Raw genomic sequence first — 27,581 nt, forward strand, 5'->3', positions numbered from 1 at the left:
TGTTAGGATATTTTTTACAAGTTGTTAGAAGCACATGGGTGCTGTTAGGAGGTTGTTAGAAATTAGTTAACTAGCTACTATGCCTATATAAAGGCCCCATTGTAAGAGGAGAGGAGATGTTTTGAATGATAAATGAATATTCTATTTTCTCTCTAAGTTTCTCTACAATCTTCCTCTCATTTCTCTATTCTGCTCTCCCTCATTTTCTTTCTAATTTCTCCCCCATTCTTCTTCAATTTTCCCTCTAATACATTCTACCCTTAACCTTCATTCAATCGGATTCTTCCGATTGTCCATTTCAGTCTGTCATGAACCCTAGTTCATGACAAATTGGTATCAGAGAAGTCAATCCTTGGCTGTGGATTTGATTCCAGTTGATTGGAACTTACAGACGAGCAAGGCCTTCCCATCCTTGGAGCTGTTGTAGGTGGATTTCGGAGAAACTGCAGCCATCATTCTCAATTTCGGAGAATTCTGCTGGTTGCATCACAATCGCCTTCCTTGATCGATCAAGCTCTGCACCTTCTTCAATCGGTTCTGCCACACTGAACACGTTAATCGACTTGGGTGCAAACCTTGTTGCTGATCCACAGTAAAGCGAATTTCAAACGATAGTTGATAGCGGTTAGGTGTAGTGATTCCTAGCAATCGGTTGGAACTTAGGCGGTCATCAGCCTAAGACAGAATTCCAGGTGAACGAATTGAACACCCAACCCGATCGAAAGCATCGATTGATTGAGTGGAGGAGGAGACCGATTGAGGAAGGCGGGTGAAGGCGAAATTGACCTAGGCAATTTTGACAGTGATTCTGGAGCAACTGGGTCTGGGTCGCTGAGTCGGTGATCCTCGACCTCGAGAGGCAACAGAGGGTTGACGGGGATCTTTGGGTTGACGGTGGTCCTCGATAGTGATTTTGGACGATCATAGATCTGATCCTTGGAGGTGATTCTTGGTTCGGTTGGAAGACAACGAAGGGAGGGTGGTCTACGACCACTGAAGTGCGACTGTTGAGGCGAGCATGAGTTCGTCGGAGGTGAAGCGGATGACCCAAAGAGTTGCGACCAGACTGATAAGCTTCCTGTAGGCGTGGCTGGGTATTGCGGGTTTGATCGAGAAATTCCAACCGGAGTTTTGGGGTGTCGCCGCTTCGATCAGAAGGTACCGTGTGCTACGGTTTTGGTTGCCTTCCGACTTGTGTTGGTGAAGCGACTGGGGGTTGTTGCGATGCAGTGGGTTGGACTCGGAAGTGGATGTAGCTGTTGAACTAGCAAATAAGTTGTGGTGATTTTTGAATAAAAAACGATTGCAAATTGTGTAGGGAGCCCTGGACAGTGATTGGGCAGTAGCTGTTCTTTGGCTGCAATTTTGATTTGAGTTGAAGGCAGGGAAATCAGTTTCCATAGTTAAGGTCCAGGTTGAGAAGGCTTGAAGGCGACTTGGCCTGGCTGGTCCGACCGTGTTTTCAGCAACTCCGGTGAATTGATTGAGCTTGGGCTGATAGCTGAGACCGAACTTGGAAGTGCAAAGCAGATTCTAGTGAGCTTCGACAATTACACAGATCTGAGTTGAAGGCAAGGGCAATCAATTTCAGCGATTAGAAGTTCAATGACTAATAGCAGCAAATCAGTGAAGAACAGTATGTATACAATCCTATCCTTTGGTCTTCCAAGTGTCATGTCCGTGAGATGTCGACCATGGGAAGCAGCGTACATGTGACACAAATGGGGCCTCGATTGCTGCCAAAGGATGCTGCATTTTCAATGGAATGTCTTGCTCGTGAAGCCTTGGGAAGTGGCGCACGAAGGAGTCCAATGGAGTCTCAATTGCACCAGGAGAAAGTTTCATTTTCAGCTAGAATGGAGCCTCAATGGCAGCCAAAGGAGGCTGCATTTTCAATTGGCAGCAACAAGGACAAAGGAATAAGCAATGGGATTCATGAAGAGTGCAAGGAATTCGGTCGAATGTTCCGCGAGAAGCTGCAAGAATTTGCGATGATACTTATTAAGAAGTATCAGTATAACTTTCCGGTGGAATATTTTGATGATTATCATGGAAGTTTTAACAAGGAGGAATTCCTTGGAATGGAGTAGCAGGAGGAGAAGCTGAAAGAAAAAGCAAACAAGGAAGCAAAGAGCATTGATCATTTTATGGAAGAGTTGGAGCGTGAATCAGAAGTGAAGGAAAGGCGGAACCAGAAGCCGAACTGCTATGAAGATGGCCTACTTGTAGCTGAAATGTCTTCCAATGTTGTGAAGGTGTGTAGAGTTGATCCTAAAATGTGCCACAATGTTGCTGTAAATTTTGAGGTTAAGGAGCAACAACAATGGAAGGCTGAAGGACTAGATAACGTGGAGGGATTTTTATCAAACGATAAGAGGGAGACAACCCCAGCAGAAGGAAGACTTGGTGATCCTAAACAATGCCACCATATTGCTGCCAATTTTGGAGATGATAAGAAGAGGGGAACATATGTGGTAGCTGGTCAGTTAGAGTTTCGGAACGATCGACATTTGAAGGCTGTAGGGTTGCAGATTTCAGCTGCTACTTGCGACAAGGAGCGGCTAAATTCATTGAAGGCATTTGATGTGAACACATTGACAGCTGAAGAGTATCCAAGAATAAAGAAGAAGTGGCCTAGAAAAGGAATGATAAAAGAAAGAACAACCAAACTAGAGAGAGTTGGTATTGGTTGAGGAGCAATGGCTAAATTGTTGTAAGTTCTTGGGGACAAGAACTCTTTCAAGGAGGAGGGAATTGTCATAACCCAAGGAATAATAGAAGGGTATTATGGTAATAGGATTGAAGTGGGTTGTTAGGATATTTTTTTACAAGTTGTTAGAAGCACATGGGTGCTGTTAGGAGGTTGTTAGAAATTAGTTAACTAGCTACTATGCCTATATAAAGGCCCCATTGTAAGAGGAGAGGAGATGTTTTGAATGATAAATGAATATTCTGTTTTCTCTCTAAGTTTCTCTATAATCTTCCTCTCATTTCTCTATTCTACTCTCCCTCATTTTCTCTCTAATTTCTCCCCCATTCTTCTTCAATTTTCCCTCTAATACATTCTGCCCTTAACCTTCATTCAATTGGATTCTTCCGATTGTCCATTTCAGTCCGTCATGAACCCTAGTTCATGACAATGTGGTTGATTGGTTTGATTGTGGTTTATTGTTAATCCAATTTTGTAACAATCCAAAGAGAAAATTACCATATTTATTCAATTAAAATCACATGGGTTACTGTTGAAGTTAGATCAACAGGAGATAAAATGGTACGACCACCAAGATAGTTTTGTACCATGCAATAAAGGACAACAAATGCATCACCGAGGAAAATTGATCCAGGAAGTTAGCTGGTACAAAAGGAGAGAACAAGTTACCAATGCTGGAGAAGAAGAGCAGAGTTGCTGGAATTGGGGAGAAGTGAGAGGGTGGTTGTCAGTTGGGGAAGTTGTGAAAGGTGGTTGCCAAAGCTGGCCAGAGGGCCACAACTAGAGAAGTACCCAATTTTTCACTATCAGAGGTGATTATTTTTAGTTAAACACAGGCTAGTAGATAAGCATTAGAAACGTAACCAGAGAGGTGATTGATTTGGAATACAGTTGAGATTTCCTCTCTTAAATTTTCTCCTTCCCTCTTCTTATTCTTCTTCCCCAGGTTTCTTCTCTGCCCTCCTAATTTTCTTCTCTTCGCCAATTTTCTGCAATCTATCTTCCTTGGAACCTCAGTCGTTCATTGAGACAAGACAAAAAGACTTGATTTGTTTCTCTTTCTTTTTATATATTTCTATCATTCAGTTTTATTTTTTTGAAACATATAACAAAACTCAGGATAATGTTATAAAGACTAGATATGTTGTTGTCATCATATAACAAAACCCAAGAAACACCCTTTTCCCTCTCAAAAAATGGCATATCATTTTAGTAGTGATGACATCTTTTGCATCACAAGTTTTTCTGTCATCATCACAAGCGATGAGTCAACTACATAATTCTAGCTCTCAAATCATCTCTATGACTCACCTATGGTATGGTATTATCTTGTCTAAGGCCATTATATCCTATGTCAACATAAAATAGTGTAGTTCAATGGGTAGGGGAAATAATCTTTTCAATAGAAGAAATTATTTGAGTATCAACTATCGAAACGACTGTTATACCATGCAGCATGAACATTGCATATGAAATGGGAGATCTTGGGTTATATAAAGAGGGTAGACAGCATCACTTCACAATTTAAGCCTTTGGGTTGGATGGCAAGCACCTGGTCCAAGACAAAGTGGTATTAGAGTGGCTTTATTCTTGATTTGATTCTAAGCTAAGTGCTCCAAGGGGGAATAGGCAAAGCATATTACCCACTCGGGCCACTCCAAAGGCAATCAGAGTTCGGTCATAAAGTGTCACAAACCCATATTGGATTAGAGAAAAAGGATTAAAAAACAACACCTAACAACACAGGCTTTAGGTTGGATGGCAAGTGCCCAATCCATGGCACACTCCCAAATGAAAGATGAATACAGCCCAACATAGCACAAGGATGAATTCATCCAAGTGCCTAAGCAAACTGAAACTTTCATATCCAAATATGACAACTTGGCATTATACATAATTGGCAAAACCTGAAAGTTGAAGGAACTATCTTCATCAGAATCATTACATTGACATTATTGAAAGAAATAGTTGAAGATTTCCAGAATATACCTGCACAAGCACCTCTTTCTTCCTTACAGATTTTATGAGAATTGAGAAAAGCGATAAATCAACTCCAGTAGGAAGTAGTGTCGCCTCTGCTAGAAGGATCGCAGCTGACATGCAACCAAGAATGGTAGCCAGTAGCTTTCCAAGTTGCTTACTAAGGATGCATCGCCAGATTAATTCTGCAAACCGCACCAAATTGTTGAAATGTACATATTTCTGCTAATACTGCTGATAAACATATGGAGATGATACGAAGAATGCATACATGAAAAGGATAAAAAGGAAAGCCAATACAGCTCACATGAAGCATCATTTCAGCACTAATATTTTTTTTCAGAAAAGATTAAAGCAATATTGGTTCCCCATGAAATGAGCAAAAAACTCTTACGAATTAATAACAACTAATAAATCAGAAAAGGAACTTGTCAAGAAAATAATGCATAAATATAACAAATAGTAATAAAAAAATGAGCTATTGGTTATGATAATTACCCAATGTATCAAGAAAAGGCCCCAATTTACCAGTTCGACCTGGTCTGAGACTTGAAATGAATTTCCTGCGATTATAGAATCTAGATATTTATAATAAAGTGTAAACATGAAAAGAATTAAACAATAAAGCAGAATAGAGATTCAATCAAGGAAAATTCAGGGTCAACATGGTGCATGAACCAGGAAATGTTTCATGGTATCTAAGCATAGCCTTCAAATTATTAGACAGACAATATAAAGCTCAAAAAGAAATGCATACAAGAAGGCTACCAACATAACCATGACAGCGGGCTATCTGAGATTCTTCCTATGAATAAATATATAAGCATCCAAGCTTGAGGGGTAAGAGTCTCAATCCCAATCAAACATTTTGGCATAAATGTTACACAACTCTAGGAAAGCAAGACTATCTAACATCAACAAAGTGCTCCTCCCCTTATGTAAACTATCAAGGAAATACTACTATCCCCTTAAGTAAACCATGTGAACATGCCATCCTCCACAGGCAAATGCTGCAAATCCATCAACTCTTCCAACACAATAAAATCAGAAAGCCCACTATGTTTCTACTAAGCCACCACAATATCTTCCATTAGGAAGTTTTATAACATTGAAATTACCTCCAATGCACAGGACCACCTCCATCAGGCCTTCAACGAAGACTAGTCTTCCCAAAAGTTAACCCTATCATTATCTCCTTGCAGCCTGTATCCATCCGAGAATCCAGGCAAACCTGTCTTCAACTACTTTTATCCCACCAGACACTAAGAACATTAACTCATCTACTATGTCAAAAATCCTTTTGCCCAACAACATGTATTGCTAGTTAGATGGCATTTTTGTAATTGGACCTGTTGAATTTGCTTTACTATTTAAGCTGAGATCTAAATGAATGGAAGGATCGATGAGGCATTTTACATCTTCTTGTCCTTCTTATCTTGTAACATGGTATCAGAGCTATTTCCAAAATCCTAGGGTTCTTCGATCTTCGACGTCGTCTTCTCTGTCAATCTTTGACATTGTGCCCTAGGTATTCCTTCCACTTGATTCATTTATCGTTTTCGTTGATTTTAGCACTGTGTTCTTCTTCTCCGATGACTGGTAATTGGTACAAATCTCTTTTGTTCAGAGATTTTCAATTCCTTTCTGATCACTTACAAATCTCCTTTGTTTGGAGATCGATTACTTTCATATCTTTTGCATAAATTGTTTGTTCGTTGTATGGCGATGGAAAATCCAGATTTATCTTCTTCCTTGTCGAGGCTTAATTTTGCCATTGATGATGGTTCGAGTCCATTTTTCTTACATCATTTAGATAGTCCAAGCCTTCTTTTGGTTTCTCAACCTTTGACAGGGGATAACTATGCCTCATGGAGTCGTGCAATGGTAATTGCCCTATTGGTGAAAAACAAGTTAGGGTTCATAGACGGTACCATTCCATGTCCTACACTAGGTGATGCTTCTTTACTCAATGCTTGGGTTAGAAATAATAATATGGTTATCTCGTGGATCCTTAAGTCTGCTTCGAAGGAGATCTCGGCTAGTGTGATTTACTTTGAATTTGCTCGAGACATTTGGATTGATCTCAAGGAGCAATATCAACAAAGCAACGAGCCAAGAATTTTTCAATTGAGGCGTGAATTAGTGAATCTATCTCAGGGTTCCATGTCTGTAAGTGCTTATTTTACAAAGATAAAGACAATATGGGATGAACTTGGTAATTTTAGGCCTACTTGTAGTTGTGCAAACTGTTCTTGTGGTGGTGTTAGGGCTTTGGCAGATCACTACCAGATGGAGTATGCTATGTCTTATTTGATGGGCTTGAATGAGTCTTTTTCTCAAGTAAGAGCTCAACTGTTATTAATGGATCCTCTTCCCCCAATTAACAAAGTGTTTGCTTAATATCACAAGAAGAGAACTAGAGAAGCGTGGTAGGATGTGTGACTGATTTTGTTTCTTTTAATGTCAAGTATGAGTTGAACAAATCTAGTCATAATAAATCTCAAAAGGAGAGAGCGATATGCACGCATTGTGGATATCATGGTCATACCATAGAGAAGTGCTAAAAATTGCATGGTTATCCTTCGGGATATAAGGTGAAACATAGGTTTCCTAATCAAAACAATACTGGTAATGCTTCTAATCAAGTAAATGTTGCTATAGTGCGCCGGGATGCTGAAAATTGTTCTAGCAGTTAGGTTGGAGACTTTGTACAAACACTGAATTCTACTCAGTATCAACACTTTCTGAGTATGTTGAGTTCTTTTGGTGTATCAAAGATGAAGACAGAACTTGATGCTCCACAAGAGCAAGCATCAAGTAGTTGTTTTTCTTTTCTATATCAGTCAGTCCAATGCTAAATAACCCTAGGTATTGGATAATAGACTCAGGAGCTACTAGTCATGTGTGCTTTAGCAAGACAGCTTTTCATTGCTTAAGGCCTATTAGTGACACATATGTTACTTTACCTGATCACTCTCAGATATCTGTGCAATTTATAAGGGATGTGAGGATTAGTCAACATTTGGTGCTAGAAAATGTGTTATATGTGCCACAATTCAAGTTCAATTTACTTTTAGTGAGTGCTCTAGTAAGAAGGAATGCTATGAGCCTCAGTTTTTCTTCTCGTTCATGTATTGTTCAGGATGTACAATTTTCGAAGATGATTGGCATGGGTAGGCTTCATGAAAGCCTTTATGTGCTTGATGCTAAATCTTTGACAAACTCTTTTAATGATGTCACTATGGCACATGTTGTAAGTAGAAATACTTGGCACAATAGACTTGGACATCTTTCTTTTGACAGATTGGACAAATTAAAACATTTGTTGTTGTTTGGAAATGATGGCGTTGATTCTCATTGTTCAATGTCCTTTAGTTAAACAAAGGAGGATGTCTTTTATTTCTCATAATCACTTATCTCAGCATGCTTTTGATCTTATTCATTGTGACACTTGGGGTCCATATCATATTCCCACACATGCTGGTCATAGATATTTCTTGACTTTGGTTGATGATTACACACGATTCACTTGAGTATTTTTAATGAGATACAAATTTGAAGCTAGAGACATATTTCCCAAGTTCTTTAATATGGTGGAAACTCATTTTAGTGTTAAGGTGAAGAAGTTTAGATCTGACAATGCACTTGAGTTGAAATTTCAACATTATTTTTCCTCTAAGGGAGTCTTACATCAGTTTTCTTGTGTTGAGAGACCTGAACAAAACTCTATAGTGGAACATAAGCATCAACACCTCCTTAGTGTTGTTAGGGCACTGTTGTTTCAATCTAGAGTTCCTATTCAATTTTGGGGTGAGTGCATCCTCACTGCCATTTCTTAATCAATCATACTCCTACACCAGTATTGAATCAGCCGTCTCCTTATCAACTTCTTTATCAATTACCTGTGGATTATAGTTGCTTTAGAGTGTTTGGTTGTCTTTGCTATGCCTCTACATTATTATCTCATAGAACCAAATTCTCTCCTAAAGCTGTTGCTTGTATTTTTCTTGGATATTCTCCTGGCATGAAAGGCTATAGGCTGTATAATATCACTACTAAACATTTTTTGTTTTTCGGGATGTTGTCTTTCATGAGAATGTTTTTCCTTTTCATAACATTGACTCTTCTCATGATATGGTGGATCCTTTTCCTGATTTGGTTATTCCTTAGCCTCAACATCAACCTGTTATTGACCCTACTATCACCTCTTATCATGCTGATTCTTTCCTAGTTGAGATTAACACTCCTGATGTTGATGGTTCCATCTCAAGCTCTCCTTGTCCTCCTATTCCTCCTCACAAATCTACTAGGGTCTCAAGACCTCCTTATCTCCAAGATTTCCATTGCAATCTATTATTGCGGAGTCCTCTATCCTCTAGCAAATTTTTGTATCTTCTTAACCACTTTATTTCTTACTCAAATTTGTCTTCTTCTCATAAACATTTACTTCTTAACATTTCTTCTAATCTTGAGCCTCAGTTTTATCAAATAACAGTGCACTATAAGCACTGGAGGGATGCTACGACAATAGAGTTGGAAGCTATGCATATGAATCATATTTGGACAATTACTCCATCCATTACCTCATGATAAGCATGCTATTGGCTGCAAATGGGTATATAAGATTAAGTATAAATCATATGGCTCTATCGAGAGGTATAAAGCTCATCTAGTGGCAAAGGGATATACACAACAAGAGGGGTTAGATTTTTTTGATACATTTTCCCCTGTTGCCAAGTTGGTCATTGTCAAGGTATTGTTGGCTTTAGCTGTTCATAAATGGCCTCTTATTCAACTAGATGTTAATAATGCATTCCTCAATGGGGATCTTTTTGAGGAAGTATATATGGATCTTCCTCTTGGTTATACCCCTAAGATTGGTGCTCCACCTAAGGGGGAGTGTTTGGTGTGCAGGCTTCACAAGTCCATTTATGGGCTCAAACAGGTTTCTAGACAATGGTTTTCTAAATTCTCTTCTGTTATTGTTGAGTATGGTTTCAATCAATCCAAGTCTGACTATTCTTTGTTCACAAAAGGTGTTGGTTCTTCCTTTGTGGCTTTACTTGTCTATGTTGATGATATAATCATCACGGGTTCAAATGTTGTAGCCATAGCCTATCTTAAGTCCTTTTTTCGTAGTCGATTCAAGCTTAAGGATCTTGGCCGTTTGAGATATTTCCTTGGTCTTGAGATTGCATAGTCTTCTGAGGGTATTTTCTTCTCACAAAGGCACTATACCCTATAGCTTCTTGAAAACACAAGTTTCTTATCTAGTAAACCTGTTGATGTTCCAATGGTTCCAAATGTAAGGTTGAGTTCTGATAAAGGTGATTTACTTGAAGATGTGTCTGCTTATAGGAGGCTTATTGGGAGGCTTCTTTACTTAACCATTTCTCGACCAAATATCACCTTTGCTGTTCATAAGCTTAGTCAATATGTCTCTAAGCCTAGGAAGCCTCACCTTGATGCAGCCCATCATTTGCTACAATATCTTAAGGCCTCTCTCGGTCAGGGCTTGTTTTTTTATACTCCTTCACTGCAGCTTCGAGCATTTTCTGATGCAGATTGGGGATCTTGCTTAGACACTAGAAGGTTTGTTATAGGGTTTTGTGTGTTTCTTGGTGATTCATTGATATCTTGGAAGGCTAAGAAGCAGACCACAGTCTCTCGATCATCTACTGAAGCTGAGTATCGAGCTCTTGCATCTACTGTTAGTGAAATTATTTGGTTACACCAACTTTTATCTGATTTCCAGATTTCTACTATAACTCCTACTCTCTTATTTTGTGATAATCAGGCTGTGATTCATATAACTTCTAATCTAGTTTTCCATGAGCACACCAAGCATATTGAATTGGATTGTCATTTTGTTCGGGAGAAGTTGCAGGCAGGTCTGTTTAAGTTGCTACCTATTCGATCCATTCATCAGCTAACAGATCTTTTTACCAAGCCGTTACCAATTTCTCAATTGCAGTCTTCGTTAGCCAAGATGGCTGTGCTTGATGTTCACGGTCCATCTTGAGGGGAAGTATTATATGTGATTGTATTTTTCAATTCATTTTCTTTGTATTTTGTTTGCTGTATTGCCAGTTTGCTAGCATTTTTGTAATTTTGTTGATGTTCGCTGTATTGCTAGTTAGATGGCAATTTTGTAATTGGACCTGTAGAATTTACTTTAATATTTAAGCTGAGATCTAAATGAATGGAAGGATCGATGAGGCATTTTTACATCTTGTCCTTCTTGTCCCGTAACACAATCCCTCCTGTTGCACCTAGGGCCTGAGAACTACTTAATCCAATCACAAAGAAGCAACCTTACCATTGCTACCAAATCTCGCCCTCATAGTTGCTACCACATGACACAAACAAAAAATCAAATTTATTTCAGTTTAAGCCCATGGATTGAACAGGTTATTAGAGAAAGATTCCAACTATGATGTATTTAGGATTCACATACCGTTAAAATCTTCATTGATTACTCATTTTAAAATAACTGTCTTGATTAAATGATTAAATTTATTTTCAACAGCTCCCAGCACATAACCAAGCTTGATCTATTTCTAATCTATCAAGCATTGTAGCATCCCAATTCTTTCTTTTTTTTTTTTTTTTCAATTTATGTACAAAATAGAATTGTAGCTGACCCGCATAGTAGGATGATGGCTTGATATGTTGTTGTTTATGTAGAAAAATGGAATTGTCCCATGCAGAAACAGTATGCCACCAGTTATAGCAAATGTGCTATAAAAAGTTTAAAAATTTGTAGTCAAGTCATTTTTTATTTGATAGGTAACTTATAGGGCTAATGTGAATGCAGCCTCAGCAACTAGGTCCCATAAGGAATATTTCTGGATCAGTATATTGATGAGCAATGAGCAATTTTAAGTAAGATAAATGAAAATTAGGTTAAGACAAAATAAAGAAAAGAAAAACATTTCAGTTAGAAGCAAACCATCCAATCTCATTGCGGCATTCATAGTTTTTTATTGTATCTTCCAGTTCAAGGGCCTCCATGACACATGTCATATACTCACTGCAAAGTGCAAAACCACAAATTAGTTATAGACAAAATGGGTAACGAATAATGTACCAACTCACTATTGGGACAATGATGGAATCAAAAAGTTAATGTTACCAATGATGGGGATAAAATCTTATAAAATGGACCCCTGAGGTTTTACTAAATTACAGTGTATACCCCCAACCTTTTGGAAATACAACTTGCCCTCCCTCAAATGAATGTTAAGGAACTTGTTACAATTACAATTTTGCCCCTGAAATATTAAATTCTCTCTAAGCAAGATATACAACTAAAAATGCGAAGAAAATGAGGATGGAGCAAAAAACTGAGGAATTTAAAAACTAGTGATTTTTGTCATTGTAGATGAAAAGGGAAGCAAAAAAATAAGAGGAAATTGTCATGACCCTAGGAGCAAACTGGTAGGAGCACATGAGTGCTGTTAGGAATTCAGTTAGCAGCTACTTATGCCTATAAAATGGCTACTTGTAAGAGGATGAAAGGCTACGTGTGAAATGATATTGAAATCCTTTCCCCTCTAATGCTCTCTATTCCTCTCTTGGTTCTCTTTAATTTCTCCCTCCCTTTCTGCTAATTTATCTCTCTCCAATTCTCTCATTTTGATTTTCCCCCTAATTCCAATCTCAACCCTAGGTAACCTTAGGAATGTGACAAAAATGTCTAAAAGAATGCTCAAATTTTATTGGTTTATCAAAGTGCCTTTTTCATAAATTGATAAGCGGCGGCGCCGGGGGGGGGGGGGGGGGGGCGGCGGCGGTTAAGACATTCATGTTTTCATAAAAACTCAAGGGTGCCTAGTGATTCTTGTCATCGTAACTTAAAATTGAGTAAATTACAATAATCGCCCTTATGGTTTGTTGTAAATGCGAAAAGTACACCTAACATTTTGGAAATGATAGAGACCACCCCTCCACTAAAAGCCAATATAAATTGAGCATTTTACCCTGGTTCTCTCCTCTCCCCTCTCAAACTATATATATTATTTGACAAAAACATATTGAAAATTTAATTCTAAACTAAATATATATTTTTCTAAAAATATATCTTAATATAGAAAATATTATATATATTATATTTATATGAAAATTGTTAAGAATTCATATTAGTTTGATTGTATTAGATGCTTTATATATATATATATATATGTACTTTTTTTTTTTATGACCTGACTGTTCGAGTTATGGAGAAACAATTTAGAATTTAAGGGATTTAAATTAAGCAGAAAGAAAACAGAATATATGGAATGTAAATTTAGTAAGAATGCAAGAGTGGAGGATGTTATAATAAAATTGGAAGACCAAATCTTACAAAGAAAAGACTATTTTCGATATTTGGGATCAGTGATTAAAAAAGATGGAGAAATTCACGAGGATGTCACACATAGAATTAAGGCAGATTGGCTAAAATGGAGAAATGCATCAGGGGTGTTATGTGATGATAAAATCCCATTAAAATTGAAGGAAAATTCTATAGGACAGCTATAAGACCAGTTTTGTTGTACGGCTCAGAATGTTGGGCAGTCAAATACCAACATGAGCAAAAGACGAGTGTAGCGGAGATGAGGATGTTAAGATAGATGTGCGGACATACAAGAAAAGATAAAATTAGAAATGAAGTTATTCGTAATAAGATAGGAGTAGTGCCAATAGAGGAGAAGATGAGAGAGACTAGACTAAGATGGTTTGGTCATGTGAGAAGAAGACCAAGAGATGCTCATGTGAGGAGAGTTGACGAAATGGAACAATTAATCAAAAAAAGAGGTAGAGGCAGATCTAAGAAGACTTTGAGAGAGACATTAAAGTTTGATATGAAGTGTATGGATCTCAATAAAGATATGACAAAAGATAGAAATACATGGAAGTCTAGAATTCATGTAGCCGACCCCACATAGTGGGATAAAGGCTGGATATGTTGTTGTTGACCTGACTGTTCGAGCTTCGCTCGACTAATCCTGGGAAAAGCGGCCTTCCCCTTGGTTCGCCCTCTGGATAAATCCGGATGCAGTCACGGCCTGGAATGGACTTTTGGAAAACAACTACCCTTTTCGTGAGCCCCACCTTTACATGGGTGACTTAACTTCTAGCCTTACTGCTACCTTCCAACAATAATTATGCCTTCCAAGACGCCACAAGGATTCAAACCTCCGATGCTCCTATTATCTTCCTTGTACTTTACCGCTGCGCCTATGGGGGCAGGTGCTGTATATATTAGTTGTACCTTGTATCAAACTTAGGTAATTTGTACATAGCAGTTACAGTATTTTAATATAAGTACTTGTAACCCCAGATCAATAGAATTTATTCAATTTTTCCCTCCAATCTCTCTTTTCCCTCTCTTCCTTTTCTCTCAGTTTTGTATATCATTTCACATGGTATCAGAACCATTGAGAGGTGAATCTGAAGAATGGGAGCAGATTTGATGTAAAATCAAACATCAAATTTTGTCTAGGCCTAGCTGCGATCTGTCTCCTCTTGGTTTGAGGATTTTTTCATCCATTGAATCTCTTGATCTGGATCTGGCAATCTGGTCTTGGTGTTCCTGAAGCTGCAATCTGGTATTCTGGTGTTCAGGTGCTGTCTTCTTGTGTTGTTTGTTGAAACTAGGGTTTATACAACATGTCTGGTCCAGAGATAATCTCCAATACTTCTGTTGTTGCTCTAAGCATATCTGGTACTCCTGTGATTACAACTGAAAAACTGAATGGGAAAAAATATTTTCCCTAGTCAACTTACGTTAAAATGTGGTTTCAAGGCCAGGGGGATAGTGATAATTGAACTAAGAAATTGAGTGAGAGAATGATAGGACATTATGGGATAAAGTTGATGTGCAGCTTGTTTCTTTGTTGTGGTAGTCTGCAATCTGCTATGATAGAAGACCCATACAATTCCATTACCAAAGATGGAATAAGCAGGGGCAGAATAGTGATAAGGGGAAGGGAGAAAGCAACAAAAGTGGTTAAAGGGCAATATGGGTAGAGCAAAGCAGGTGGCATGTGCGGACAACAAAATCGGTTAGAGGAGCATAGCTGGAACAACATATAAATAGGAAAGATAGTAGAATAGAGAGGGAATTTTTTGTAGTAGTGGAGATATTGGGAGAGTGTGGACCTCTCGAAAGTCCATTTTCCTTTTCATTTACTTAATTTTTCAGTTGTAATCCTCTCCATTTTCAGTGAACCAAGATAGATTATCTTCAATAATCTATCATTTGGTATTAGAGCAGCAAAGTCGATCCCCATGGTGAACCTTAGTGATTGAGTAGGAGACCTGGAAGGGCGGATAGATGGGTTGCACAATGGGCTAGATTTGCTGAAGTTGGAAGTGCAGAATGTGAGTGGAATCGAGAAAAATATGGCCACGATGATGGATCAGTTCGCACACCTAATGGTGCAATGGGATGAACAGGAGCAAGGGAGAAAAGGGAAGCGGGAGGGGACAGAGTTGCCGTGGGGTTCCTCTTCGTTCATAGAGGGAACGTCGGAAGTGAGAATGGGCAAAGACGATGGGGATGATGGAGTTAAAGGGACAGGAAGGTCCGATTACAAGGGGAGGCGCCTAGAAATGCTGATCTTCGAGGGAGAGGATCCAGATGGTTGGATTTCAAGGCTGAAAGGTATTTCATTGTCAACCAGTTGATAGAGCTAGAGAAGTTGGAATAAGCAGCCCTCTGTTTTGATGGGCCAGCGTTCGCATGGTTTCGATGGGAACAAAGGCGGAGGCGGGTGCGGAGTTGGGAAGAACTGAAAGTGATGCTAAGAAGTCGATTTGGGTCCACGCATGAGGGGACCCTGGAGGAGAGATTCCTTGCTCTTAGGCAATGGGGATTAGTTAAAGAGTATCGCCTTTGCTTCGAGACATTGGCTTCACCTCTCAAAGGCATGCCAGAGGCCTTGTTGGAGGGCCAATTCATTAATGGGTTGAAGCCGGAAATCAGAGCGGAATTGAGAATGCTAAGGCTGAATGGATTGGATTAGCTAATGGAAGTGGCCCAACGAATTGAGGAAAGAATCATGGCTGTCAAAGGAGGCTCCTCAGGAAGTGGTCAGAATAGGGGAACAACTTACTTCAACCCATTTTTGAACTACCACCGATTGGAGAGCACGGTTGCCCCACCCCAGCATCGCCAAAGTTAGCAACAACCAATGCGGTTGTGCTGCACCGGAATCCCGTTGCCAGTAAGGGGAGTAATTCGCCTTTCAAGAGACTTAGTGAGGCAGATTTGAAGGCCAAAAGGGAGAAGGGGTTGTGCTTTAGATGTGATGAGAAATATTCTATTGGGCATCGTTGCAAAAACAGGGAGTTGCAAGTCATGGTGATTTATGATGAAGAGAAGGAAGAGCTGGGGGAAGAAGAGGAGACGGAAGGAGGGGGTGAATGGGAGGTGCAGGAGGCTAAGGGAGAGGTGATAGAATTGTCTATGAATTCGGTGGTGAGGCTTACCCCACCCCAAACCATGAAGGTGTGAGGGCAGATTGTTGGCCAAGAGGTCGTGGTACTTATAGACAGTGGGGCTACTCATAACTTCATTGCAACTGAGCTAGTACAAACACTGAGACTACCAAGGTCAGAGATAGCAGGCTACGAAGTGATCATGGGTACGGGGATTGTTGTACAGGGCACCAGAATTTATAAGGGGGTACTTCTTTCTCTTCAAAACTTGGAGATAATCGAGGACTTTCTTCCCTTGGAGCTGGGCAGCTCAGATGTCATCCTAGGAATGAAATGGTTGGCAACCTTGGGCAAGGTACAAGTTGATTGGAAGTCCCTGACTATGAGATTCAATGCAAGAGGGATGATGGTTACGTTGCAAGGGGATCCAAGTTTAAGCAAGACCCTTGTCACATTTAAGGCCATGATGAAAGCACTAAAGGACAGCGGGGAGGGTGTGCTTCTTGAGTTAGGGTGTCTTTCGACAAATTGTGGGGAGTTCATTGCGATCACACAGGGTGATATCCAGCAGGTGTTGGCCGAGTTTAGTGAAGTATTTAATAATCCCGAAGGGCTACCACCAAGAAGGACACGAGATCATGCTATCAACTTACAGCCGAGTTTTGCCCCGGTAAGTGTAAGGCCCTATTGCTACCCCCATGTTAAAAAAAATGAAATTGAGAGGCTAGTACAAGAGATGCTTCCTACAGGGATTATTAGACCTAGTATTAGTCCCTTTTCCAACCCTGTCTTGTTGATTAAAAAGGATAGGGGATGGAGATTTTGTGTAGATTACCGAGCCTTGAATAAAGCAACGGTGCCAGATAAAATTCCTATTCCAGTGATTGATGAGTTGTTAGATGAACTGCATGGGGCCACGGTGTTTTCAAAGCTAGACTTGAAGGCCGATTACCATCAGATTAGAGTTAAGGAAGAAGATGTGCCAAAGACTGCATTTTGTACTCACAATGGGCATTACGAGTTTCTGGTCATGCCCTTCGGGTTGACCAATGCATCGACAACATTTCAATCCCTCAAGAATGAGATCTTCAAAGGCCAATTGAGACGATCCGTGTTGGATTTTTTTATGAAATTTTGGTATTTAGCAAGGACTTGGGGGCACATGAGCAGCATTTGAAGGAGGTGCTGAAGGTGTTGGCTGAAAACCAACTCTACGCAAACAGAAAAAAATGCCAATTTGGACAACAGGAAGTGGAGTACTTGGGCCATGTCATCTCACACGAAAGGGTGGCTGCTGACCAGTCCAAAGTTAAGACAATGCTTGAATGGCCAAGGCCAGGGTCAGTAAAGGAATTACGAGGGTTTTTGGGGCTGACAGGGTACTATAAACGATTTGTGAAAGATTATGAAAAGTTGGCTTGGCCTCTCACGGAAAAACTACGAAAGAATGGGTTCAATTGGGATGAAATAACTGAGGAGGCTTTCTAGAAATTGAAGTAAGCTATGACCTCCTTACCAGTGCTGGCATTACCAGATTTCACTAAACAATTTGAGGTGGAAACCGATGTGTCTAGATCAAGTTTAGGGGCTGTTTTGATACAAGAGCATTGCCCCATTGCCTTTTACAGCCATGCACTTAATCCTAACGGCTGTAACATGTCGGTGTATGAGCGAGAGGTGATGGAAATTGTGTTCGCTGTCCAAAAATGGAGGCACTATTTATTGGGCTGAAAGTTTATCATACGCACCGATCAGAGGAGCTTGAAGTTTCTAATGGAGCAAAGATTGGTGAGTCCCGAACACCAAAAATGGTTGCTGAAACTGATGGGCTATTAGTTTGACATCCAATATCGGCCCGGGTGGAAGAACAAGGTAGCAGATGCCCTCACTAGGATCAATCACTCAACCGGTCTTTTTGCAATAAAAGTTCCTAAGGTTATTCAACTTGAACAGCTGTCTAAGGAAGTGGAGGCATATGTGGATTTGTAGAAATTGATCCAAGAAATACAGCGAGATCCGTTAGCCAAGCCTGACTATCAGTGGGCCAATAATCAGCTCTTATTTAAGGGCAAATTATACTTGTCTAAGGGATTGACTTTGATGCCTATATTGCTCCAAGAGGGGCACGATGGGGGAGTTCGGGTGGACATTCAAGGTTCTTGAAGACATACAAGAGGATAGTAGTGAATGTGTACTGGGTTGGAATGAAGGGGGATATCTATCGCTATGTGAACCAATGTGCCATCTGCCAGCAGCACAAATACCAAGTCTTATCACCAGGAGGCCTTTTGCAGCCACTCTCTATTCTGGGTTAGGTATGGGAAGATATAGCTATGGATTTTATTGAAGGGTTGCCTAGATCCGAAAATATGGACACACATGGACACGATATTGGTTGTGGTGGATAGATTGAGCAAATATGGACATTTCATATGACTCAAAACACCCTTTTATTGCTAGCAATGTGGCTGCAATTTTTGTGAAAGAGGTGATACGCCTACACGGGGTGCCTCGATCTATTGTGTCTGACAAGGACAAGGTCTTCATGAGCCATTTTTGGGAAGAATTATTTTGCCTCCAGGGCATGGAGCTATGCAGAAGTATGGCTTACCACCCCCAATCGGATGGGCAGACGAAAGTACTAAACCAGACACTAGAAACCTACCTACGATGCTTTGCGTCAAGAAAACCAAAGGCTTGGTTCAACTGGCTACCACGGGCAGAGTTGTGGTATAACACTTCTTATCACACGGCTTCCAAACTTACTCCCTTCCAGGTGGTTTATGGACGGGAGCCACCAGAGTTATTGAGGTTCGAAAGGGGTTCTACCTCAGTATCGGCAGTAGAGCAACAGCTGGTTGCAACGGATTAGATGTTGGACGAACTAAAGGCTCAATTGCTGTGGGCTCAAGCTCAGATGAAGGAAAGGGCAGATGGGAAAAGGCGAGATGTTCGGTTTGAAGTGGGAGACATGGTTTACTTGAAGATCAGACCCTATCGTCGCAAGTCGCTGGTTGCACGTCCTCATGAGAAGCTAGCACCTCAATTTTATGGCCCATTCACCGTGGAGAAGAAGATTGGGCAAGTCGCTTACAAGCTGCCCTTGCCTGCAACTTGCAACATTCATCCCATCTTCCATCTGTCCCAATTACGCAAGGCCAACGGTATACTCACCGCCCTAACTGATATACCTAGCCAGCTTAGTGAAGAACTAGAAATATTAATGGAATCGGAGGTAATTATTGGAGCAAGGCCGAGAACAGGTAAGAACCTAAGAGGCTTGGATGTACTCATTCAGTGGAAAGGGCTGCCACCTTTGGAAGCCACTTGGGAACCCTATGACATGCTCCAACAACAATTCCCTGATTTCCACCTTGAGGACAAGGTGAGTTCTATGGGGGGAGGCATTGATAGAAGACCCATATAATTCCATTACCAAAGACGAAATAAATAGAGGCCGAATAGTGACAAGGGGAAGGGAGAAAGCAACAAAAGTGGTTAAAGGGCAATATGGGTAGAGCAAAGCAAGTGGCATGTGCGGACAACAAAATCGGTTAGAGGAGCATAGCTGGAACAACATATAAATAGGAAAGATAGTAGAATAGAGAGGGAATTTTTTGGAGTAGTGGAGATATTGGGAGAGAGTGGACCTCTTGAAAGTCAATTTTCCTTTTCATTTACTTAATTTTCCAATTGTAATTCTCTCCATTTTCAGTGAACCAAGATGGATTATCTTCAATAATCTATCAGACAGATTTCATTATCATTCTGCCAATCACTGAAAATGTTGCTGAACAGCATGTCCAACATGATAAACTGTTCATGATGCTTACATTGTCAGGATTGGGACCTGATTTGGAGTGTTAGGACACAAATCCTCAGTGGACCTGTCATTCCTAACATGGAAGAAGTGTTTGCAAGGCTGCTGCGTAGCACTCAAGACTTTTTCTGGCCCTGATTCAGCAGCTGAGGGGTCTTCATGGTTTCTCAAGTTGAATCATTTGGTACTGAGTCCAAAAATAAGCAGCCACAGCGTTAAAAGGTTTGCCTAAGATTAGTCTTAAGGCTTGGAAGATAGAAAGGATTCAGAAAGGAAGGAAGGTAATGGTCGTTTGTGTTAAGTAGCCGTTAGGTTGATTGTAATGGTAACTGGCCTTTATATATAAGGCGGTTTACCCGTTATTATAACTCCCACCTCTATGTTCTATAAATAGAGGGCCAAGAGGGGTCATTTAGATGACTGAATTCATTCTGTATCTTGAGAGAGATTGTGCACTGTGTGTGAGAGAAAAGTGAATTGTTGTGCTTTCTAATCTCCTGTAGATCAGCTTGTGTATAGGGCTGTGAGGACAGTGCTTGTATTATCTCTTTGTTTTTCCAAGATAGTATAACCGAAGCCTCATCAGTATGGACGTAGGGCCTTCCTAATTAATAAGAGATCTGAACCAAGATAAATCCTTGGTGTATTGGGTGTGATTGTGTGAGTTTCTTGTTCTATTTAATTCTGTCAAAACTGTATAGAGGACTGGTGAGTGCGAGTGTGAGAAGCGGAAATAGTGGCAACACACAGCATGATGGAAAAGGAGGATACCACTGACCAGCTGACAGCAGATTCTGTTTCTACCTCAGTTTCAGCTAGACAAGGTGTTATTTCAGGGTCATGTGCTGTTTCTCAGCTTATCGCCCTGTTATTTTAGGGTCAGGTGCTGTTTCTCAGCTTATTGCCGGGGAGGAGTTAGCTGAATTTTGCCAGTTCCAAACAACTAAGCAGGCATCTATTTCCATAGTTTCAGTTGCACAAGCTGCAGGTTCTTTTACTTTTCTAGTAGCAGGTTCTTCTTCTTCTGCTTGTGTATCCAAAAAAAAAAGCTCCAACAGCCCTTGTTGGAGCAAGAACTCAGAGGAACCTCAGCAAGTCCCTGGGTTCATCTAGGATGAATTGCTGAGAGAGAGAGAGAGGTGTCAAGCAACAATGCTTCATTGTTTCTTTGGATATGGAAATTGGCAATAAGTCCAATCTGACTCTCAAAATTGCTAGAGAGAGTTCAATTGTGGAAAGTTGGAAACCAATGCCAAGTTCATTTGTTCATCAACCCAACTGGGTTTTAATGGTTCATAAGCAGCAGATTCGCTGCATAACCCCTAGTGAGGCATTACCAAGGAGAGAGAGAGAGAGAGGGGTTGAAGTTGCCGCCATTGCCACCACAGCCATTGGCCAAAGAAGATGAGGAGAGAGCCAAGTGAAGGAAGACAGAGAAAGTAAGATGAGGAAAAGATAGTAGATGGGGGTATTTTTGGCATTTTAAAAATTCTAACAGCTATTATCTAATGATAGGAGAGAAAGTGAAGCAAGGGTTGTAAAGTCAAGGGAGGTTAATGCTATTTTTAGAACATGGTTGCCAAGATCACGGTATGGGCAATGTTTTCAAAAGCACCAAGTGCAGTTAAGCAAAGAAGAACTACAGAGCTTAAGCGCAAATGAAGTCATGCTTAAGTGAAGTGAAGTGCACATAAACGAAATAAAGAATATAAATTTTTAGAACCATCAAAAATATAAACTATTAAAAAAAACTAAATAAGAATAAGGACTGCAAATTCAACAACAAAAGATGAGATATTATTTTTCATTTATATTTTATATTCGTTTATAAGTTCATACAATCATAGCAAAAAAACATGAGGAAAAAAAAAAATCCCTAATTTACAACAATTCCGGATCAATCAAACCCCTAATTTACAAAAATCGCCAATCAATCAATAATCTCTAATTTACAGCAATCATGAATAACTTAGCAATCCCTAATTTAAACCTAATTACATCTTTCTTCAATATTTATTGCTTGGTAAATACTTCTGAGTCTTCCTTTTTTTCTTTTTTAATGTATATATCACTCTATTCAGATCTTTTTAAGATATGGAAAACGACTTTTTTTAGGTAAGGTTCCCTACAAGCAGCCACACTATTGCAAAAATTTAAACAAATCTAACCATTCATATTGCCTTATAATAAAAATAAAGAGCATATTTCTAAAGCGTGCTTTTAAGCGCTTCAAAGCTTACGTAAAAGCACTTTAAACAAGTGCTCTTTAATTGCGCTTAGCTAAAGTCGTTGAGCTTCACACACAAAAAGCCCTAAGCATGCTACGTTTTGCACTTAAAGCACACTTTTTTAAACACTAGGTACAGGCTATGTAACTTAGTATAATAGGTGACACGTGGAGGTTAGACTTGGTTGGTATGCTATTCGGTGTTATCATACGCTTTGAATATTTACTCAAGCTAATATTAAATTTACATGCTAACTCCTCTAGCATTTGAATCAAGAGGCGTCAAAAGTTCTGAAAATTGAGTCAAATAAAAAAGAAAAAAAAAGCAGTTGGAACTACAGTGCAGGTAATATAAACATGCAACACAAGTACAGGCCAGAGCAAGCATAAGCTGTACAAATTTCATACCAAGAAACTGCAACAGAACTTTTAGTTTATTTTTAAGTTGACCAATTTACCTTTTGTATCGATAATACTCTTCTCTAGCTCCCCTCAGATGACGCCTAAGCATTGCCATTGATTTCTCATCTGCATCATGGTCCATATCATTTTCCCCTAATCGCCCCCCTTGCGGATTGAAGGACGGATCTTCCCTAAACTGGTAGGTAGATATTAGTATTAATATGTTGCTTGGTGCTATGTTTGTAAAAATATACAAGAAGCAGTACCATTTGAACTAACATGTTATCAATAACATCCATGTAAGGTCTCAATGGATCACGCTTGGACATCTGCTTGGAAGTTGCCTGGGCCACCTAACATACAAAATAATTACTAAAACTGAGTAGACAAGCAATCAGTATTTTCCACCATAAATTCAACTGTGCAATTGACATATGCAACATTCACCAATCTAGCTCATCTCCAACCAACACCAAGCAATTGAAAGTAGGTTGAAAGATTAGAGAAAGACAAGGATTCTTTGTCAATGAAAATGCAGGTGATTGGTCATTGCCCAACCAAATTCTCTGAACAGATTTTGATTAAACAGCATGTCATGTGGGCATTGTATTCTCTTCTCAGAATTAATGAACCTAGGAAAGCATGAAAATCTCTGTTATCCAGTAATCACACAGCTACATGACTATGAAACAATGTTTTCTATGCCACTGATCATAAAAACATTGGCAAGAGCCACTACCTTATCTTAAGAGAACAGAAAAGGTGCACTGTACTTTTACTATAAACTCCTTTCTGCAAATCTCAGGTGCTAATCACGTATCCAAATTTACACAGTTGTTTATTTTTATTTTATTTATTATTATTTTTTTTCAATTTCTGAGGCAATACATTGTCATGTCTAAACTGAAATTATCATCTCTCATGCAAAAATGTCCATGAACCAGAAGCCATCAATGTTCTATCTTCTCTGATTCAGATTTCAGTTTGTTTATGGAGCAAAGCATCCATAAAAAACTTGAAAACTCTTGTAAATCAAATATGAAAAGACGTTTCCAACTGATATAATCACAAGCACTTACTACAATGGCATCTGATAATTTTTGATGGGCAGCATCAAGTTTCGCAGCCATTTTTGAAATTTTATGAGAAAGAACCTTCTGCCGAGTTGTCCAATCAGCATTTTTCCAGATGCTCTTTGGAATTTCACTCAAACCAAAACCAAGAAGAAATGCACCAGTAACAAGTCCAAAGGTATTTGAGTATGCCATGGCTAAACCTGATACACCGTTACTCCTGTTGACAAAGGCATCAAGCAACAAATATAAAAAAGCAGTGGATAGAAGAGGGGCACTGATAATAAAACAATCAACAAGGTGAGGATCTTAGTCTTGTTTTCATGTTGTATCGATTGGTTTCACAATATTAACTATGTGATGAAATACAACCATATCAATTATTTTCATTCACCACCATCTCATAAAAGCTTTTACATATAAAATTGGCATTGGAATTTTATCTCATCATTCCCTCACTAGAGGGTTGCATCAGAAAGGACATCCAGTTAAAACTTTTCCACATTGTTCTTTTGCACAGATTTGCACAGTCAATGTGATCTTTAGCAGTCAATTGACATTTTGAATGCTGTGCAACCTAACTTGTTTAGGATAATGTGTAGTTGAGGATGATCATGATTAACAGGGTGAAGATCTATACAAAAAAATAGCACTTCAATCAGCATCCACTGACAATAAATTTTACTTGTATGCACCTACATCATTTTGGATCCCATGCCTCTTGACAACAAATTATGTCCAGCTTGACCAAATTCAACCACCCCGTCACCCAGTTTCAAGGAAGATATCAGTGATCCCTAGATCAGCTAAACACTTGGAGAAAACAATTGAGAACTTTAACAAATTGGACCAAATACTATGAGAAATTAAATGTACATCTTCCCAGCATGATAAATTGTAGCTGGTATAGAGAACAGGATCAATTGTCTTTACCCCAAGGTATCTAAAACTGCCCTAGTCAGATACCAATAGCTTTGTGAGATAAGCATTTGTGTACAGTAAAGTGCTTTCATTGCTAAAGAGCCTTAAAGAATCCAAAAGAACTGCTCCTGCCCATCAAATATAGTCTTCACCATCAGAAGCCAAACAAAATTACCAGGTCAGGGAATCCATATGCACCATACCCAGGAACTCCCATCTACCTCGTGATATGACCCATTAGTAACATTGGAGATATGTCTCAACTCTAGATAGATATCACACAGACCAGTGTGAAGTTGACCACATCTTATTTCTTCTTCTTTTTTTTTTTTAATGGGCAAATAGCAAAAAAACCCAAACCTTTTTGTGAATTTGCAAATTTATCCAAACACCTCAATTTTGGCAATTGTATCCCAATTGACTCAATTGGGTGCAATTTTATCCAACACCTGAAATCAATTTGAGAAATGTGTGTCATTGTTAACGTGACAAACCACCTGTCATAAAAAAAAAAAAAAAAAATGAATGAGACAATGTGGCAAGCCACTTGTCACAAAAAAATAAATAAATAAATAAATGTGGGACCCACATATACAATTTTCACCCAAATTGATTTCAGGTGTTGGATAAAATTGCACCCAATTGGAATACAATTGTCAAAATTGAAACGTTTAGATAAATTTGCAAATTCGCAAAAATATTTGGGTTTTTTTTGCTATTTGCTCCTTTTTTAATCATTATTAGAATCTTTCTTTTAATTCCATCCACTGATGTGCAAATATCCTTCTCTCTCTATTACTTTCACCTTTCTATTCCTCCTTAATTAAAGCACCACAAGAAGGAAAGGAAAATCTTGATTTTCTCTTCTAGTGCTGCACATTGCTTTCATTTGTGTAAATAAACATGGATGTGGATGGGCTTCTCCCTATCTTTCCATTATAAATTTTTGTATTACTCAATTCAAAGAAACTGCAGGCATACTGTTAAATATTACAGGAGCTCATTTGCAGAGAAAAGAACAAGAACTGCTAGAAATTGTAACACCATGAGGCCAAATTTGATAAAGAAAATTATCGCATAATGGGATCTCAATAAATTCCCATGAAGAGGAAGATCTAGTTAAACCTAACAGTTTCTGATAGTGTGATAATTTATGCATGTCTATGTTGAGCCCTCAATCTATCTAATACCATTCATTAATGAAATCCAATTTCACAAAGTAAGTTGAGAGTGATTCAATACCATTTCATCGGACATAACTGGAAAACAAACAGATGCAGCTCGCAAACTGAGCAATGTTACCACATGCAAAAAGATGCAGACACACAGACATGCCATAACAGAAGCAAATGGATTTACAATAAAGAATAACAAGTTTAAGAGGAAGAGAAACTAACCAACTTTTACCCATCATGGTGAGAAGAATAAGTCCTAAAAGACCAACTAACCCCACAACTAAATAGAACATCAAGTTTGCATGTATGCTAGTCTTCAATTTCTCTGTCACCGTAAAGTCTCCAGCATCTTCATAACCTTGGATAAGGGGCACCACAGCCCTGTATGGTTCCAAATGGATCAGGGTAAGCCATCTATGGGCTATGAAACCAATAATAGGTTTTTACATATATATGGAGCGAGAGAGAGAGCTTGTCAGAGCATATAACAAAAACAACCTATATACCCAACGATAGTGTATGTGCATGTAGCCTTATCCCATCACAAAAAATCCCAACTACTATGCACCGCATGTTTAGTCTTTGTTATGGAGTTTGGTATAAGATATCCCTACCCCATCTATTCTAGAACAATAAATGATCTCTTTAAATGTATCATAACACCTAGAGGCAATATATACAGGCAAAAAAAAAATGAACAAATCTTGTGCAAATCATAAAATGCTATCTTGGAAAATCACAATTCTATATAAGAAAAGGAGAAAAAATATGATATAGATATCTGATTGATATAGATTAACCAAATATGTATTGATATTGGCATGTCTTGTATGAGTTATGCATTTCAATGACTTCATATCTGCATCTTAAGTCACCATTGAAGTGTAATATGTAAGCTTCAAAGAGATTCCAGCAAATAATTTTTGTTTGAACTCTGATCATGTTCAGCAAAGTGAACCAGTGCACTAAGTAAAGAAGCAACACAAACTTAGAAGCAGTCTGCAGAGATATGTGTGACAAACCAAGTAAGCAAAAATGTACTCCAATATGACCAGCTCCAAAAGAAAGCAATGCCTCCATTCTGTAAGCCAATTATTGTCTGTACAACAAACAAGAAGAATGTAAATGTCAATATAACAGATAAACATGATATAAAGTGGAAGAGTGTAGCAAGTCAAAATAATAGAACGTAATTGGTTTGGATAGGCAGCCAGCTGTATGAAACACAGACCTTATGTACATGTGCAAGTTAATATGAGAAATGTTTGCTTTGAATATGCTTGAAAACGTTTTTATGTGAAGGAATGCTCATGTGTTTAATGCTTTGAAAAGTTAAATGAGATTTCATGAAACCATGGCCATGTGTAAGGGGAGATAGCATGAGCACCCAACTCACTGTCCATGAAGAATGGACAGAAAAACGGGACATGTCATTTTCCAAAAAAGTACCAAAACTTCATTCCAAACTCATAAATATGCATTTAAGATTCATAATCCAATATCCAAATCAATAAGTCTAATAAAATAGTAATCCAAGATTCCAAACTCATAAAATATGCATTTAGCATTAGAAGAAGAATCTGTCTCCAGCAATCTATATCAAGAAGAATCCAGTTGCCACTGGCCAACAGGCTTCAACATGAAGACTGAAGAGAAGAGTGAAGGTGAATGGTCATCCACTCCCTGACAGGGTTTTGACATGCAAAGAGAGAACTGAAGAGCCAAGCAACCAAATCGTTAAACCCCCAATCTCTTGCAAGGAAGTTGGAATGACGAAGTGTCCCTAGAGGAGGCACACGTCCCCTCCCATGTCAATTTAAGACAATAAAAAAAGTGTCGGACAAGC

General features: G+C 39.0%; 1 protein-coding gene across 2 annotated transcripts in view; it reads right to left on the reverse strand.

Annotated features, from left to right (window-relative positions):
* LOC127799309 (uncharacterized) overlaps positions 1–27,581 on the reverse strand; it is a 45,544-nt gene that overhangs the window by 5,835 nt on the left and 12,128 nt on the right. Inside the window, exons 2-9 of one of the 2 annotated variants that reach the window (XM_052333229.1) lie at positions 26,758–26,834; positions 25,958–26,116; positions 23,646–23,859; positions 22,833–22,919; positions 22,623–22,762; positions 11,643–11,723; positions 5,189–5,253; positions 4,700–4,875 (exon numbers count right to left, since the gene is read on the reverse strand). In XM_052333229.1, coding sequence (XP_052189189.1) covers positions 4,700–4,875; positions 5,189–5,253; positions 11,643–11,723; positions 22,623–22,762; positions 22,833–22,919; positions 23,646–23,859; positions 25,958–26,116; positions 26,758–26,834 — 999 coding nt within the window. Of the gene's footprint in view, positions 1–4,699; positions 4,876–5,188; positions 5,254–11,642; positions 11,724–22,622; positions 22,763–22,832; positions 22,920–23,645; positions 23,860–24,920; positions 25,040–25,957; positions 26,117–26,757; positions 26,835–27,581 lie in introns of those variants that run through there. The other variant, XM_052333230.1, reaches the window with a different exon arrangement.

The sequence above is a fragment of the Diospyros lotus genome, chromosome 4 (genome assembly GCF_014633365.1).
Source record: "Diospyros lotus cultivar Yz01 chromosome 4, ASM1463336v1, whole genome shotgun sequence".
Classification (NCBI taxonomy): Eukaryota; Viridiplantae; Streptophyta; class Magnoliopsida; order Ericales; family Ebenaceae; genus Diospyros; species Diospyros lotus.